The sequence below is a fragment of the Chrysoperla carnea genome, chromosome 3 (assembly GCF_905475395.1).
Source record: "Chrysoperla carnea chromosome 3, inChrCarn1.1, whole genome shotgun sequence".
In the NCBI taxonomy this organism is placed as follows: domain Eukaryota; kingdom Metazoa; phylum Arthropoda; class Insecta; order Neuroptera; family Chrysopidae; genus Chrysoperla; species Chrysoperla carnea.
This window is the reverse complement of record NC_058339.1, coordinates 65,464,190-65,478,277: the sequence shown is the minus strand read 5'-3', so window position 1 is coordinate 65,478,277 and position 14,088 is coordinate 65,464,190. Positions and strand designations below refer to the sequence as shown.

The 14,088-nt window shown below is 28.1% G+C and overlaps 1 protein-coding gene across 5 annotated transcripts in view; it reads left to right on the top strand.

Moving 5' to 3' along the window:
- Positions 1-10,444, top strand: part of LOC123296943 (phosphatidylinositol-binding clathrin assembly protein LAP-like) — a 42,004-nt gene extending 31,560 nt beyond the window's left edge. For 3 of the 5 annotated variants that reach the window (XM_044878664.1, XM_044878666.1, XM_044878665.1), the window contains 10 exons: positions 1,574-1,594; positions 3,692-3,794; positions 3,868-4,076; positions 5,254-5,672; positions 5,876-6,176; positions 6,685-6,804; positions 9,567-9,741; positions 9,812-9,911; positions 9,984-10,052; positions 10,120-10,444. In XM_044878664.1, coding sequence (XP_044734599.1) covers positions 1,574-1,594; positions 3,692-3,794; positions 3,868-4,076; positions 5,254-5,672; positions 5,876-6,176; positions 6,685-6,804; positions 9,567-9,741; positions 9,812-9,911; positions 9,984-10,052; positions 10,120-10,284 — 1,682 coding nt within the window. In that variant the 3' untranslated portion in view covers positions 10,285-10,444. The remainder of the gene's footprint in view (positions 1-1,573; positions 1,595-3,691; positions 3,795-3,867; positions 4,077-5,253; positions 5,673-5,875; positions 6,177-6,684; positions 6,805-9,566; positions 9,742-9,811; positions 9,912-9,983; positions 10,053-10,119) is intronic. The other 2 variants (XM_044878667.1, XM_044878669.1) reach the window with 2 other exon arrangements.
- The last annotated feature ends 3,644 nt before the right edge of the window (positions 10,445-14,088 follow it).

The following is a 14,088-nucleotide window of genomic DNA, read 5'->3' as shown; positions in this document are numbered from 1 at the left end:
AAATGAAGTGTATTAACAGCAATTTGATCCGAAAATAATTTCATAATATTCGTTCGAGTCGGTCGAGTTTTTATTTTTTATAACTATTTATTATGCTGGGAAGTTATTTATTTGTGTGAACCTCAAGGCTCGCAACAGACTCTATCCATAGCTTGTTTATCCTATTTTTGATTAAAAACGTTCAGATATTTTTTTTGTGTTCTATTTAGTGGAACTATTTCATTAAATTTTTAATTATACCGGGAATAAAATGTTTTTATTTAAGAATGACCGAACTTTTTTGAGAGAGAGTATTTTATGATAATTTGTGTGATATATGAGACCATTCAAGTGGGAGTCGCACCTTCAATGGGTAGAGCAAAATAACTAATTTTGAAAAAGCATCATGCAACAATACCTGTTAATTATTGAACTTTTTTTTATTAAATCGAGTGTTCAGTTCGAGCTATTTACTGTATACAACATGATTTTGAATCACTCATATCCTCACTATAAGTCGATTTTTTATCGTTTGCTACAAATTTTAAATCATCTGGTTCAGTAAAAAACCCGCGATCATCGTCAAAACTTAAGATTCTAAAGAAAGCAAAAACAGTACCGTCGATGATATCGAAACGAATCCAGTAATTGGAAAATTTCAGGGTAGCTCATACACAAGTTCTTTAAGTTTACAGTTCGGTCATTCTAAATGAAAAATCCTATAGAAATTTTGGACTCATGTAGTCTTCAAAAAGCACCGGACTGGAAATGTTAATTTTTTTTTACCCTAGTACTTTGAAGAAGGGTCACTTTCGAGGTCAAACAACTACTTCATATGTAAAATTCACATTCAAGATCAAAGTCTCTCAAAGGGAAACACATGGAAAACCCAATAATGCCACAAAATATGTAGCATATCATTTAAATAAGATAATATCATTCAAGATAAATAAGAATATATCAAAGATATTAAATAAGATAATAATATCAAAGTCTCTTAAAGGGAAACACATGGAAAACCCAATAATGCCACAAAATATGTAGCATATCATTTAAATAAGATAATATCATTCAAGATAAATAAGAATATATCAAAGATATTAAATAAGATAATAATATCAAAGTCTCTTAAAGGGAAACACATGGAAAACCCAATAATGCCACAAAATATGTAGCATATCATTTAAATAAGATAATATCATTCAAGATAAATAAGAATATATCAAAGATATTAAATAAGATAATAATATCAAAGTCTCTTAAAGGGAAACACATGGAAAACCCAATAATGCCACAAAATATGTAGCATATCATTTAAATAAGATAATATCATTCAAGATAAATAAGAATATATCAAAGATATTAAATAAGATAATAATATCAAAGTCTCTTAAAGGGAAACACATGGAAAACCCAATAATGCCACAAAATATGTAGCATATCATTTAAATAAGATCCAAATTGATAAAATATAGTCAAAAATTCATATTTTTCCATAATTTTACACTTAATTATTATTGCATTCTCTATCATTATTTTTATTAATACTCAAAATTAACAAAATTTTCTTGCTTCTTTTATGCAAAAATGCCAGGTGTGTTGAGTGGTCGAGCTGGTGAGTACTTTTACTAATTATTTTTTTCTTGTAGTTCTTTAATTAGTTGTAATTAAAATTCTTCTTTTCATTAGTAATTAGACTATTAGACTCTAACATCACTATTAAACTAACTTATTTGATTTAGCTCATAGTCCAGTAAAAATTCAACAGAATTGAAAAATTCTGATTTAAAAGTTGAAATTACTGGACTATGAAAAAAAATGTTATTAAAACTTAATATCAATGTATTCGTCATTATTTAAATATACGTACGCAAATTTTTATCGGAAAAAAATATTGGTTATTGAATAATATTCACGTAAGACGTTTTATCTTCGTTTAGTAATAATTTTTAATTAAATAATTATTGGATAAAAAGACGTTTAAAATTTATTTTTTAATTAATTTTTAACAAATACTATTCTTTCATTTTGAACAATCCAATGCTTTTCTACATCCAGGACATCGAAAAATCAGAATTTGATGAAACTTAGTTATAAGATTATTTTAACCGAAAAAAATACAAAAAAAATTCATTTAACGATTGGGTGAGTAGTTTTTGGAATAGCGCCTAAAACCGTGTACCTCGAACTGGATTTTTTTAGGTAGGAAAAAGTTTCTGAGTTATCGACTAAAGAACCTCGTACTCATCCAATCGTCAAAGCAATCCGATTTATTTTTTGGGTCTAAGTTACTCTAGACAATGATTTTATCTAAATCCATGTTACCCTTTGAAAAATCCTCAGAAAAATTTGTCAAATATTTCATTCAAGCTAGATGCTTACCACATTTTTCCCAAATTTTTAAAGAATATAAGCCTTATTTATAATTACACAACCTGTTTTGTTTATATAAAAATATTATTTATATTAAACCTAATGCACTGGAAATCCTTGACAATCTTATTTATATTTACTGATAGTAACATTATAATTTATAATAATTATAATTATTATTATAAATAAACTTATTATTTAAAATTTTTAAATAAATATAACAATATTTATAAAATAATATTTATATAAAATACAAAATATTAGTTTGTTTATTTTAAGGTAGTCCGAGGTCCCAACGACTTAGGTCAAATTTACATTAAATAAATTAAGCATTTTTTAATTCCTAAAAAGAAATTTTGATTATATTAATGATAAAAGTAAAATATATACTATAATTAATTTTGTTATGTTTCTATAAAAAAAATTAGCGAAGCACAAAAACCAAATCAAATAGAAATACAGGGAAAATTTGAAAATTCGGCTTAATTTTATCTACACGATGATGTAGCGATTAGTTCAAAATTAGAAGAAGCTTTGAAATGTATCAAAAGGAATGAAAATTATTTTCCCAAATAAATTAATTTGCACCCTTTCTCTGTACAAAACTCGTTAATGTTACAAAATGTTTTATAAATGAGAGTTGTGGAGAATCTTTCGGACTCCAACTTTTGTTTTCTTTTATCTATTTAACGCTTCGATTTTTGAGACTTCAACTTTTTATTTTAAATAGGCAAAGTTTAAAAAGAAATCAAATAAATTTCATTTATCAAGTGTTAAATTTCTGTAATTTAGATAATACTCTGAGGGGAAAAATTTGTTCAACGATTTTAGGCCTTTGTAAACCTTTTTAGAGTCTCTTAAGTTGAGTTACAATGTTAAAATTTTTTAAATTTCTCCCTTCTTATACCCTGTATATATGAAATATATATCAAGCTATACTAATTTTAGTCCCAATTTGTAACGCTTTGAAATATTGATGATACGAACAAAATTTTGGTATAGGTGTTCATAAAATTACCTCATTAGCCCATTTCCGTAAATGAGCTTGAGTTCGTTTGCAAATGAGCAACACAGGTCAATTGGGTACTAAACCGTAAGAGACAGAACAAAAGTTTAAATCTAAAAAAATCACCTCATTAGCCCATTTCCGTAAATGGGTTTGAGTTCGTAAATGAGCAACACAGGTCAATTGGGTATCAAACCGTAAGAGACAGAACAAAAGTTTAAATGTATAAAAACGTTTACTATTATTAAAATACGTATATTTAAATAATCAATAATTGTTTATAATATTTTCTATTTTTTAAAGATTTTATTAAATTTTTCTGATATATTTTAGGATATGATATGTCACCATTTATTAGACGATACGCAAGATATTTAAATGAAAAAGCTATTTCTTACAGAACTGTTGCATTCGATTTTTGCAAAGTAAAAAGAGGGTAAGCTAAATTCGAAAAAAAAACTTCGATGTAACTTTTGACTAACGTAATTATTTTTTTTTTTTTTTTGTAGGAAAGATGATGGAACTTTAAGAACAATGGGAACAGATCGTTTATTAAAAACATTACCAGCATTACAAGCACAATTGGATGCATTATTAGATTTTGATTGTTCGGCTAATGACCTCACAAATAGTGTGATAAATGTTTGTTTCATGTTACTTTTTAGAGATTTAATACGTTTATTTGCATGTTATAATGATGCAATTATTAATTTATTAGGTCAGTATTTTTTTATCATTCGAAAATGTAAAGCCTCATTTTCACTAATAACATTTTACGATCAAGATGTTTTACTTGAGTGTTTAAATTTTATCTATCTACTCTATGAGTGGCATGGCTAGTTTGAAAGTTAAATTAAGATTTATTAAAAAACAAAGAAGTTATAAGCATTCAAAGATTGTTATCCGCCTCTTTCTTGCAAAACAGACATTAATTATTATTAAAAATAATAAATAATAACTCTAGAATTTTTCAAAATAAGTTTCAATCTTTGTATTGTATAAATATGTCTTTCGACTACCAAGTGGTCATCATCAATATGACTTTGTAAGAGTAGTCGTTATTACTCTTATAAGCGTATATTATTCGTAGCTTATTTGGTAACGTGGTATGCGCACAATTTAACTTAAAATATGGTAGAATAGAAGAAAAGTCATATGTGGCCGGGCACGTTATCGAAAACAATTATGAAATCGACAAATCTAATCAAAACTTTTAAATTCAGTACCAAATTCTACCGAATTAAATGCCAACGAAAGTATCTACATTCAAAAACGGAGCTATAAAACAATGAACTTGGTTAAAGGACTCATTCCAAATTTAGATTTAATACAAATTTTCAAATTTAAAAAAAATTTTTAGAATTAATAATGGATTTTGAAATTGATTATTTTAATTGTCCAAATCAGATGATAAAATATTTGAATATCATTGGCCAAAAAATAATTACGCGATCCATACTCATTGGCCAAACACAAATAAGCTAATCAAAGCTAATTGGTTGTCACAATTTGTCAGATACTTAGAATGTATAAAATGTACACACACTAAAATGCCAGTCACCAAATAAGCAACGAGTAACATACGCTATTTATGAGAGTAATTATGAATAACTTATTAATAACGATGATGACTACTTGGTAGTCGAAATACTTATTTATATAATACAAAAATTGATCTAGGAAATTGACTCAACAATAACGTCACTTTTAAGTATCTTCCTCTTTGTTTAATTAGAAGTTTTAAACGTTCATATTTTGCGGACTTCTAAAGATTTTAAAAAACCAACTTCACTTTTCTGTCCGTACAGTGAGAATTCTTCACCTAAAGTGATAAAAAATTAAGTCATCATCCCCATTAATAAAAATTATCAAAGTAAATTTTTTTGTTATTACAGAAAAGTTTTTCGACATGAATAAAAAACAATGCCGTGAAGCCTTAGATTTATATAAGAAATTTTTAATAAGAATGGATCGTGTAAGTGAATTTTTAAAAGTAGCAGAGAACGTTGGTATCGATAAAGGTGATATACCAGATTTAACTAAAGCACCAAGCAGTCTACTAGATGCATTAGAACAACATTTACTTAGTATAGAAGGCAAAAAGAGTACTTTAAGTAATGGCACCGCTGTTCATCAAGCGGCTACAAATGCTAAAAATGTTAAAAGTGCTGTTACAATGTTATCGTCAACAAGTACTGCATTCGGTACAGCTGCCACAAATTCAGAAGCGGAAGGGTTTGGACAATCAGTTATTGATGAACAATTACGTCAGCGGGCACTTGCAGAAGAGGAAGCAGTTTTAAATCAATATAAAGTAAGTGTGTATTTTATTTTTATTGATGGTTTGTTATTGACTCATTTAGAACATGTTGGTGCTGTTTTTGAACTAAAAGTCATTAAATAAAACTTCTCAGAAAATCAGACTAATGTGGATACTAAAAGATTACTTAACGGGGAATGAAAAAAATTATCTTATGTCTTTGTCGGAAATATAAAATTTTATCAATTTTTTTTTAGGCGAAAGTACAATCACCGTCGACTGGATCTTCGACATCGAACAATAATGTTAATAATCCATTTTTATCGACACCACCCAGTGAAAAGATTAGTAATCCACAATCAACAGCTAGTTTTGGATCGAGTGACAGTTTATTTTCAACGACTACACCCACAACAAATACAAATAAGGCGTCACACGATTTATTACAATTAAATAATCCATTCGCAGATGCATTCGAACAACCACAAACTCAAAGAATAGAATCGGCCTTACAAAGCAATAATGTATTATTCCAGTCAAATCTTTGGATGAATAGTGGTAAGTTTCATATCAAGAATCAATGACAGTGATCTCACAATAATCCCTAAAAGGGCTTAGACTAAACTAGGTGCAAATCTTTTTTTTACGATTAGAAACTTCATTTTTTTACTCCAATATTTAGGTAATTGACTAATTTCTTCTATGTACCCTAAAGTGAAATGAATCAGTAGCCTCAATGGGCACAGTTGGAATCGTTTAAATTGCTTTCGATAAAATACTTGATATACGCCAAAACATGACCACCACCACTATGGATTTCTAGTCATGTAATTCGAAATCCCCAATCATGTAATCTGAACCTGTGAGGGAAACGCAGACAGAAAAGCTAATCGCTATAGGTAACCTTGATACAATTATGTATCTTCATTTGTTTCTAACAAAACTCGAAACTTCTTTGAATCTAGAAATCGATATACTTTTAAACAGGTTCATAGAATCAATAAGTCTAGATAATAAGGGTCTATTCTTCTTATCTTTTATTTATCTTGAATGTTTCCATTTAAAGGTTATATGGCTCCAATTATCCAACAACAAAGCAACAGTAATAACAATAGCATATCAGAATTTGTACCAGATTCAGCATTTTCTTCAGTATTTGGAAATAATGGTACCACGAATCAAAGCAGTAAGTAATTTTCTACATTTATATTCATAGATCATTGAACGCCTCCTTTTTTTCTTTATTAATAATAAAAATGCACTTTTTTGTAATAAGGTTACATATTTTTTGTGCAAGCAGCAAATGAACATGATTTTGGATTAAATACTAACCCTTTTATGTTCGATTCCGAACCCGAAAACCTAAATTATGTTGATCCTGAAATCATTCCTCAAAATAATTCTATCACAAATAACACACTAGATAATCAAATTAGTATTGAAAAAAAATGTGATGAAATCGGTCAAGAGATATTCGAATCAAATGAAATAAATACGGAAATAATTAAAATGGAAGAAAAAAGTAATTTTATCCCTGAAGTGAAAAAGATTTCTTTACCGCAGCCTTTACAACCATCTTTAAAGAAAATAGATTTACCTCCACGCCCATCAATGCCTAGTAAACGTTTGCCAATTCAATCTGAAGTAAATATTGATGAACATATTAATTTAACGAACGATATAATCAATAATCAACCGATTGTTAACGATTTACTTGGAGAGTTTGAACCTACTATAGATACTTCCATAACTTCCATCCAAAATCCCACCACGATATCATCTTTTGATATTCTCTCGGATGATATAAATGATTCTAAAAATCCATCAACAAATTTTTCAACAACTCCTTCCCCTTCCATGATAACTGGAACGTATATGACAGGTGAAAAATGTTAAATTGAGCAAGTGTTGTATTTAATGTAAAGCATGAAAATAAGTACAATTATTGATTTCTTAAAAATATTTAAGCAGTTTCAATTATTTTTCAAAATTTTGTGTGTTGTTTTTCTTTTATTTTTTCAGTATAATACTTTGATTTCGTATTTTTAAATTCAAAATGCTTTAAAATTATTTCTAGAATGTTTAAATTTTTAAACTGTTTTTAAATTAGAAAATTTTTAGTTTTTTTTATAAAATTTAAAAGTGCATTCCGTACTTAAATTGATTGCCACCACTTTTATCTGAATATCAAAAATTTTCTTCAGGGCCGTCTTAGCCATATTAGGCGCCGGGGTGCTAAAATAAGACAGTGCCGTTATTTTTTTTTTTTTTTGGCTTGGTAAATCAACCTGGCGCTTGGTAAATCAACCTCTTTAAAGCGCCCTTCTTATACAAATTTGTCTTTTTTCCCTTCTTCCACAAAATTATACTTTCTTAAATAACAACAATATTGTTGCCCAATCGGTTAGGTCTCTCCAAAACTACGTACCCCCACGTAAAGACTGCTCTGCTCTTCTTCGTCTCTATGAAGCTATTACGTAAAAAATTATCTAATCAAATTTGAGGAGTACGGAATGCTAATTAGGAGCATTTGGATAATTTCCGCTGTTTTTCAAAATTAGTGTGTTTATTGAGTTTTTATGCATGGATTAATATAGAGCATTGAGTTTCAGTGAAAAAAAAGTTTGGAAACATTCGCCCCATAGAGTCGTTCTAGAAAGCTCTGACTCTTTAGCTTGAGACTATAGAGTAAAATATGCGTTAAGGAGGGTGACTCGCCAGTAATAGAAAAAAATAAATTAGTAGATAATGCTCTGAATTTTTAGTATGTTATAGTTAACGAAATGTGTTATTGTATAAAACAAAAATTTGGGTATCTTATCGATCAATTAAGAGAGGAATTAATTAATTAAAAATACACTAAATAACATAACCTGTTATGAGGATGGTTATGTTATTTAGTGTATTTTTAATTAAGAATTACTCTCTTAATTGATCGACAAGGTACCCAAATTTTTGTTTTATATAATAATATATTTCGTGAACTATAACATACTAAAAATTCGGATCCTTATCTACTAATTTATTTTTTCTATTATTGCCGAGGGAACTTCCTTAAGAGATAAAACTCTTTAGTCAGATTACACCAGTTATATATTTTTACATATCGAATATGGAGAAGCTGCTCTAATTGGTTGAAACATATAAGTATTAATTAGTGCAAGTTTAATAAGAACTATTTTTATTCTTTCTGCCTTATTGAAATTCTCTCTATTAAAAAATGGGATATTGAAAAGAGGAAGGTCCTTACAATTGATTTTGTATTTGAAATTTGGTAATTACATCCAAAGAATTTCGAAAAACTGTAGTTATAACTGATTATAGATACTTGGATAAAAAATGGCGAGCATTCAAAAATCTTCTATCTAATCTTAACTTAACAATAAAAACTCTAGTAGAGAGATGTCTTCGGCAACAGACAGGTCCGGGTTTAATTTACCGTCCCTAGGTAGTTGTGAAAACTGCCGCCCTCTCTAAAAACCAAATGTCGGGGGTGGGTTTAGAAAATAAAAAAAGCAAAGCACTATGTTAAAATTGATATTTTTTTCGTTCAAAAAATTATTGAAGTGAAGACAAATATCTAGTCTAGAAACTAAATATCTAGAATCTCACTTTTTTCACAATTTGTTTTCGTCATTTTTATGTCAGTTTTTTAAGTGATAAAAATTAAATTTGCTATCCAGTATCCTTCAGTTCTTACCGTCCTAGACACGTGCCTACTTTGCATGGTAAATTCTGACCTGGATACAGACTGTTTTTGAAACTATCCTCGAGAATATTTGTATCTGAAATACACCCCTCTTGGAGGTTTCGTTTATAACATTTTCACTGGAACATGCTGTATATTTACAAAGAAAATATACGTGAAATATATGATATTTAACATAAACTTCCGCTAAATATTTAAAAATAAAGAAATTAATTAATTTAATTTCTCTTTTTCTTAAGATTTCGATTCAGTTGGAAATAATGAAACAGCATTAACGAATACAATTTCACCCACAAGTAAATCGAATTCAACAAATCAACAAGCAGGAAGTGGTATTTTAACTGGTGATTTGGAAAGTAGTTTAGCATCATTAGCGGAAAATTTAAGTATAAACAATCGTCCAATTCCACCAAAGTATGTACTACTTTTGTTTTTAAGAACTTTAATGAATGGAAATTTTTAATACAATTTGTTTATTATTTAGAAGTGTACAATGGAATTCTCCTAAACATTCTGGGAAAATGGGCGCTAATTGGTCACCACAACCTATGGCTGCTACAAATGGTACCGGATATAAACCTATGGTAAGTAGAAAAATTTAAAAATATCAATCGAGAAATTTTTTATTAAATAACTTTCGTATATTTAAATTTTAGGGTCAAGGTATGGCTACAACTCCAGTGTCAACATTAACTCCATCTCCGTATCAACCGCAAATCAATATCGTAAGTATTAATTATACACTTTCCTAAGAAAATTGTATAATTAGTTTAAAAATTTTTATTTTTACAGCAGGGTATTCGACCAATGCCTGCAATGGGAATAGTACAACCAATCGGTGTAAACGTTCCAATGAACGTATCCGTTTTTCCACAATTAGCTAATGTTCCAGTAACACAGATTCAAACAAGTCCTCAATTGCAAACAACACAACAAACGTCACTACTGTTTCACTAAATAAATGTATAATTTTAATCCAGAAAAAAGGAAAGTTTTTATTTGTATCGAGAATTTAACTGAAATTTCTGACTGATTTTTCTTCAATTTCTTATTAAGAAAATGGTTACACTAATAGTGACTTCAAAAACAACTATTTCTTAAGATAATCCAACGTTAATGTTTGTATATACACAAATGAACTTTGAACTTTAATTATTTAAGTATTAACTATTAATGGAACCATTCTTTTAAGGTCAAATATATCGATTAAAGCAGCATTTCCTATTAAATAATTCATTTTTAGTTTTATTTTTTTCCGTACTATTAATAATTAAGTTCATATTTTTAATAGGAATAAGGAAAATGCCAGGGATGTATGTATTCTCCTCAGAAAAATAGTATTACCTCGAAACGTAAGGTATGCGATTCAAACGGTTAAATGAATGGGTAAATGAATTGAAAATGTTTTACTGAGATTCTATAACTTCTTATTGAATTTTTCTTCTTAGGGTTCATCATTAACGTTAGTAAACTATTAATCTTATCGGTGAATAGATTCTGGATGTTATTTTGTGTATTTTTAATAATGAATAGTGAAAGATGTCTCAAAAATTGGGATCCTATACATAAAAGGTGTCTAAAACCTCCTTAAAATCCATTATCATCAGACAAATATATCGCTCTATGGCATTGTACAATAAATTGTTGAAGCGATTGGATTATATCACGACACAAAGTAAGAAGTGACTTTTTATAAATATTTATTTTTGAAATTAATTTAATAATGCATATCCATCGAATGTCAAGAGAAATAAACAGGGTTGGATATTTCTAGGCAAATAGATAGTTTCTAATGTCAACAAATTATATGATTATTGTGCCATTTTACGAAGAGTATAGAAACGCAGTATTATCTATCTCTATGATACTATCTATTAAAAAATATTAAAATTTCAATCCAAGCCAATAGGTGCTACAGCCCGGATTGGACTTTGGCCTCTTCGAACATTCTCCTCCAGATTGTTCAGTTCTTGACAGCGGACCTCCGTCCAATGACTCGCATCACCTTCAGGTCGTCGATAACTTGGCCCAACCATCTGAGTCGAAGCCTGGCTCTTCTTCGTGTGGCGTAAACTTTGGCATGCAATATTCTCTTGGACATACTTCCTTCCTCAATTATTTGCACATGTCCGAACCATCTGAGCCTCTGTGATTTTATGAACTTCACAATATCTTCCTTTCACGATCTTCTGGATATCTATGTTGATTCGGATGCGCCATTCTTCCTCGCTCACTCGAATTGCACCATAAATCCTTCTTATGATCTTACGTTCAAATTTTCTTATTTTCTCCTATTGCTGCTTTGAAAAAAACACCTTTTATAGCCTCAAAATAAATATTATTTGTTTGTAGAAAAAGAACTTGAATGCTAATAAGGTTAGAAAAAGTAATAAGATGAAACAACAAAATAATATACAATTATTAGATCGCAATATCGCATTGCGATTACAACAGGTCTGCGAATATAAAAAATAAAATTACTAAAAATTGTATTACTTTTTTTCATATATTCATTATTCTTTAAGACAAAAATTGCGAGGTATGACAATTTTCCTGCAAAGCAGTGAATTTGAAAGAAAAAGACGAAACACACTGAGAATATTCTTAGCATCAATCCAAAACGAAAAATTCTGCGCAAGGTCTCTACAACCATCAATCGAGCCATACATTTTACATTTAAATTTGAGTGCGCCTGAGTTTGCACGACGGCAATCAAACTAAGACGCTATCAATCGAAATTTATAGTTTTTTTAGGTATTAAAATATTCGAAGAATTTATTGAAAATTCTCTCAGGCTAGCGAATATGAGTTGCCAGTTTAATATTAGCTGAGAGAAGTTTCACTATAAAAAAAATTCAATTAACTATTAGGAAATACTGTTTTAAATTGATCACTAAAATTAAAATATTTAAGTAAATAATGGGAAAAATGAAAATTAAATTGAAAAATCGTGCAATAAAGAGAAAGAAACCTAATTAATATAAACGAATCAACCTGAAATATCGTTTCATCCCCAAAAAATAAAACAAATTTATATTTTTATTGATCTATCATTAAAAATTATAAAATTTTAACAAGACAATAATAAATGTATTTTTGTACTTTTTATTATTATTAAACAAACAAACAAAAAAAAACATATCTAATTATTATATATGGGCCATATTTAGTTAATATAGAAGACATATTTTATGGTTAATTGAAAATTGTTTTAGTTGTGTTTTTTAGATAAAAGTTTATTGTAACACTAAAAAAATGTGTGTGTTTTGAATTAATTGTTCTTTAAAACTCAAAAAGTGCTTAAAATTTAGTAATAAAATGAAAAAACTCATAAAAACTGTCGTCATTTCAATGTTGTCTTTTTTTTTAATTGTTATCAAATTTGGCTGACTTTATCGTGTGCTCATATCTATAAACGCTCACAGAACCACGAGTGTTTTTTTTTAAATCCAATGATGATCATTTATAATTTTCTAATAGAACCATTTATTTTTTTATTTATTTAATATGAACGGAGGTTGGAATCGAACAATGGTTCTTATAAAATCTGTGGTCGTAAGTCAGCATTTTTTCGTATATTGAGGAAAATTTTTTTTTGTACCTAAGTGGATTACAAAGGAAGTTCCTACTGACAAAAAATTGTATCCCTGGGATACCGAAGATATTCATACTAACAAGGTGCAAATACCTCCAGAACAATCTTTCGATGGGATTGACGAAAATTCTCCGTTCGCATTTTTCAGGTAACGTAAATTATAGTTAAATATTTCGAAAGAATCTTTAATTAGTCAAGATAATTGCCATTGGGTTATAATTAATGCAAAAATCAAATTCGATTTGTATTTGTGTAAATATTATTCTAAATAATGTATTTTTCTTATTAATTAAAATTAATTATGTTGTTAATTAATTAAATTTACATTTATTAATTCATTATATTTATTATTAAATTTACATTTATAAATTATAATATAATTTTGTATTCAAAACAAAATGTTATTTTATTTTGAACTATGAATTTTTTTATGTATAAAATTGAGATCACAAAAATAATTTTTCTAGCGCTTTGATTATTGATTGATTAAAAATATACCATTATGGAGATTAATGAAAATTGTTAAATAAAATTCATTGTTCTGTTAATAAAAGAAAAAATCAATATTGAAAAGCTAAGAAAATGAATGTTTTGACATTTTTTGCTGTCTTAGTTTGCTAAAAAAAATTATTTGTAAACAACAAGTAAGCAAAAAAAAAAATGATAGGTTTTTTTTTGCATACAATTATTTACAATCGGTGCAAATAAAAAAGGATAGTGTTATGAGACCATTTATTTTTTTCACTTACACCGAATGTAAATAGTGTTTGTAAAAGAACAAACTTTGAATGAAGTAATTTATTCATATTTAGTAATATACCAGTTGTTTCACGTATAGCGTTACACATGTTAATTTGAAAAACTATTGGTCTTACAAAAAGTATAAAAGTTTTATAATTCCAGAAGTTTAGAAGTTTAAGATCAACAAAACTGCATTGTAGTTAGTTTATGTAAGTAAAAGCGTAACGGAATCCCAGGAAAATTATTTTTAATTTATTATATTAGATGTTCAGTCTCTCAATGAACCTCGAACTTACAAATATTTAGTAATTTTAATATCGTGGTTAGGGATGCGATTTTCACAGTAAAATAAGCAAAAAATAAAGTAAGCAAAAATTGAATTTCCTCGCGCGCTAAATCTACTTACATAATACTTGAACATCTTC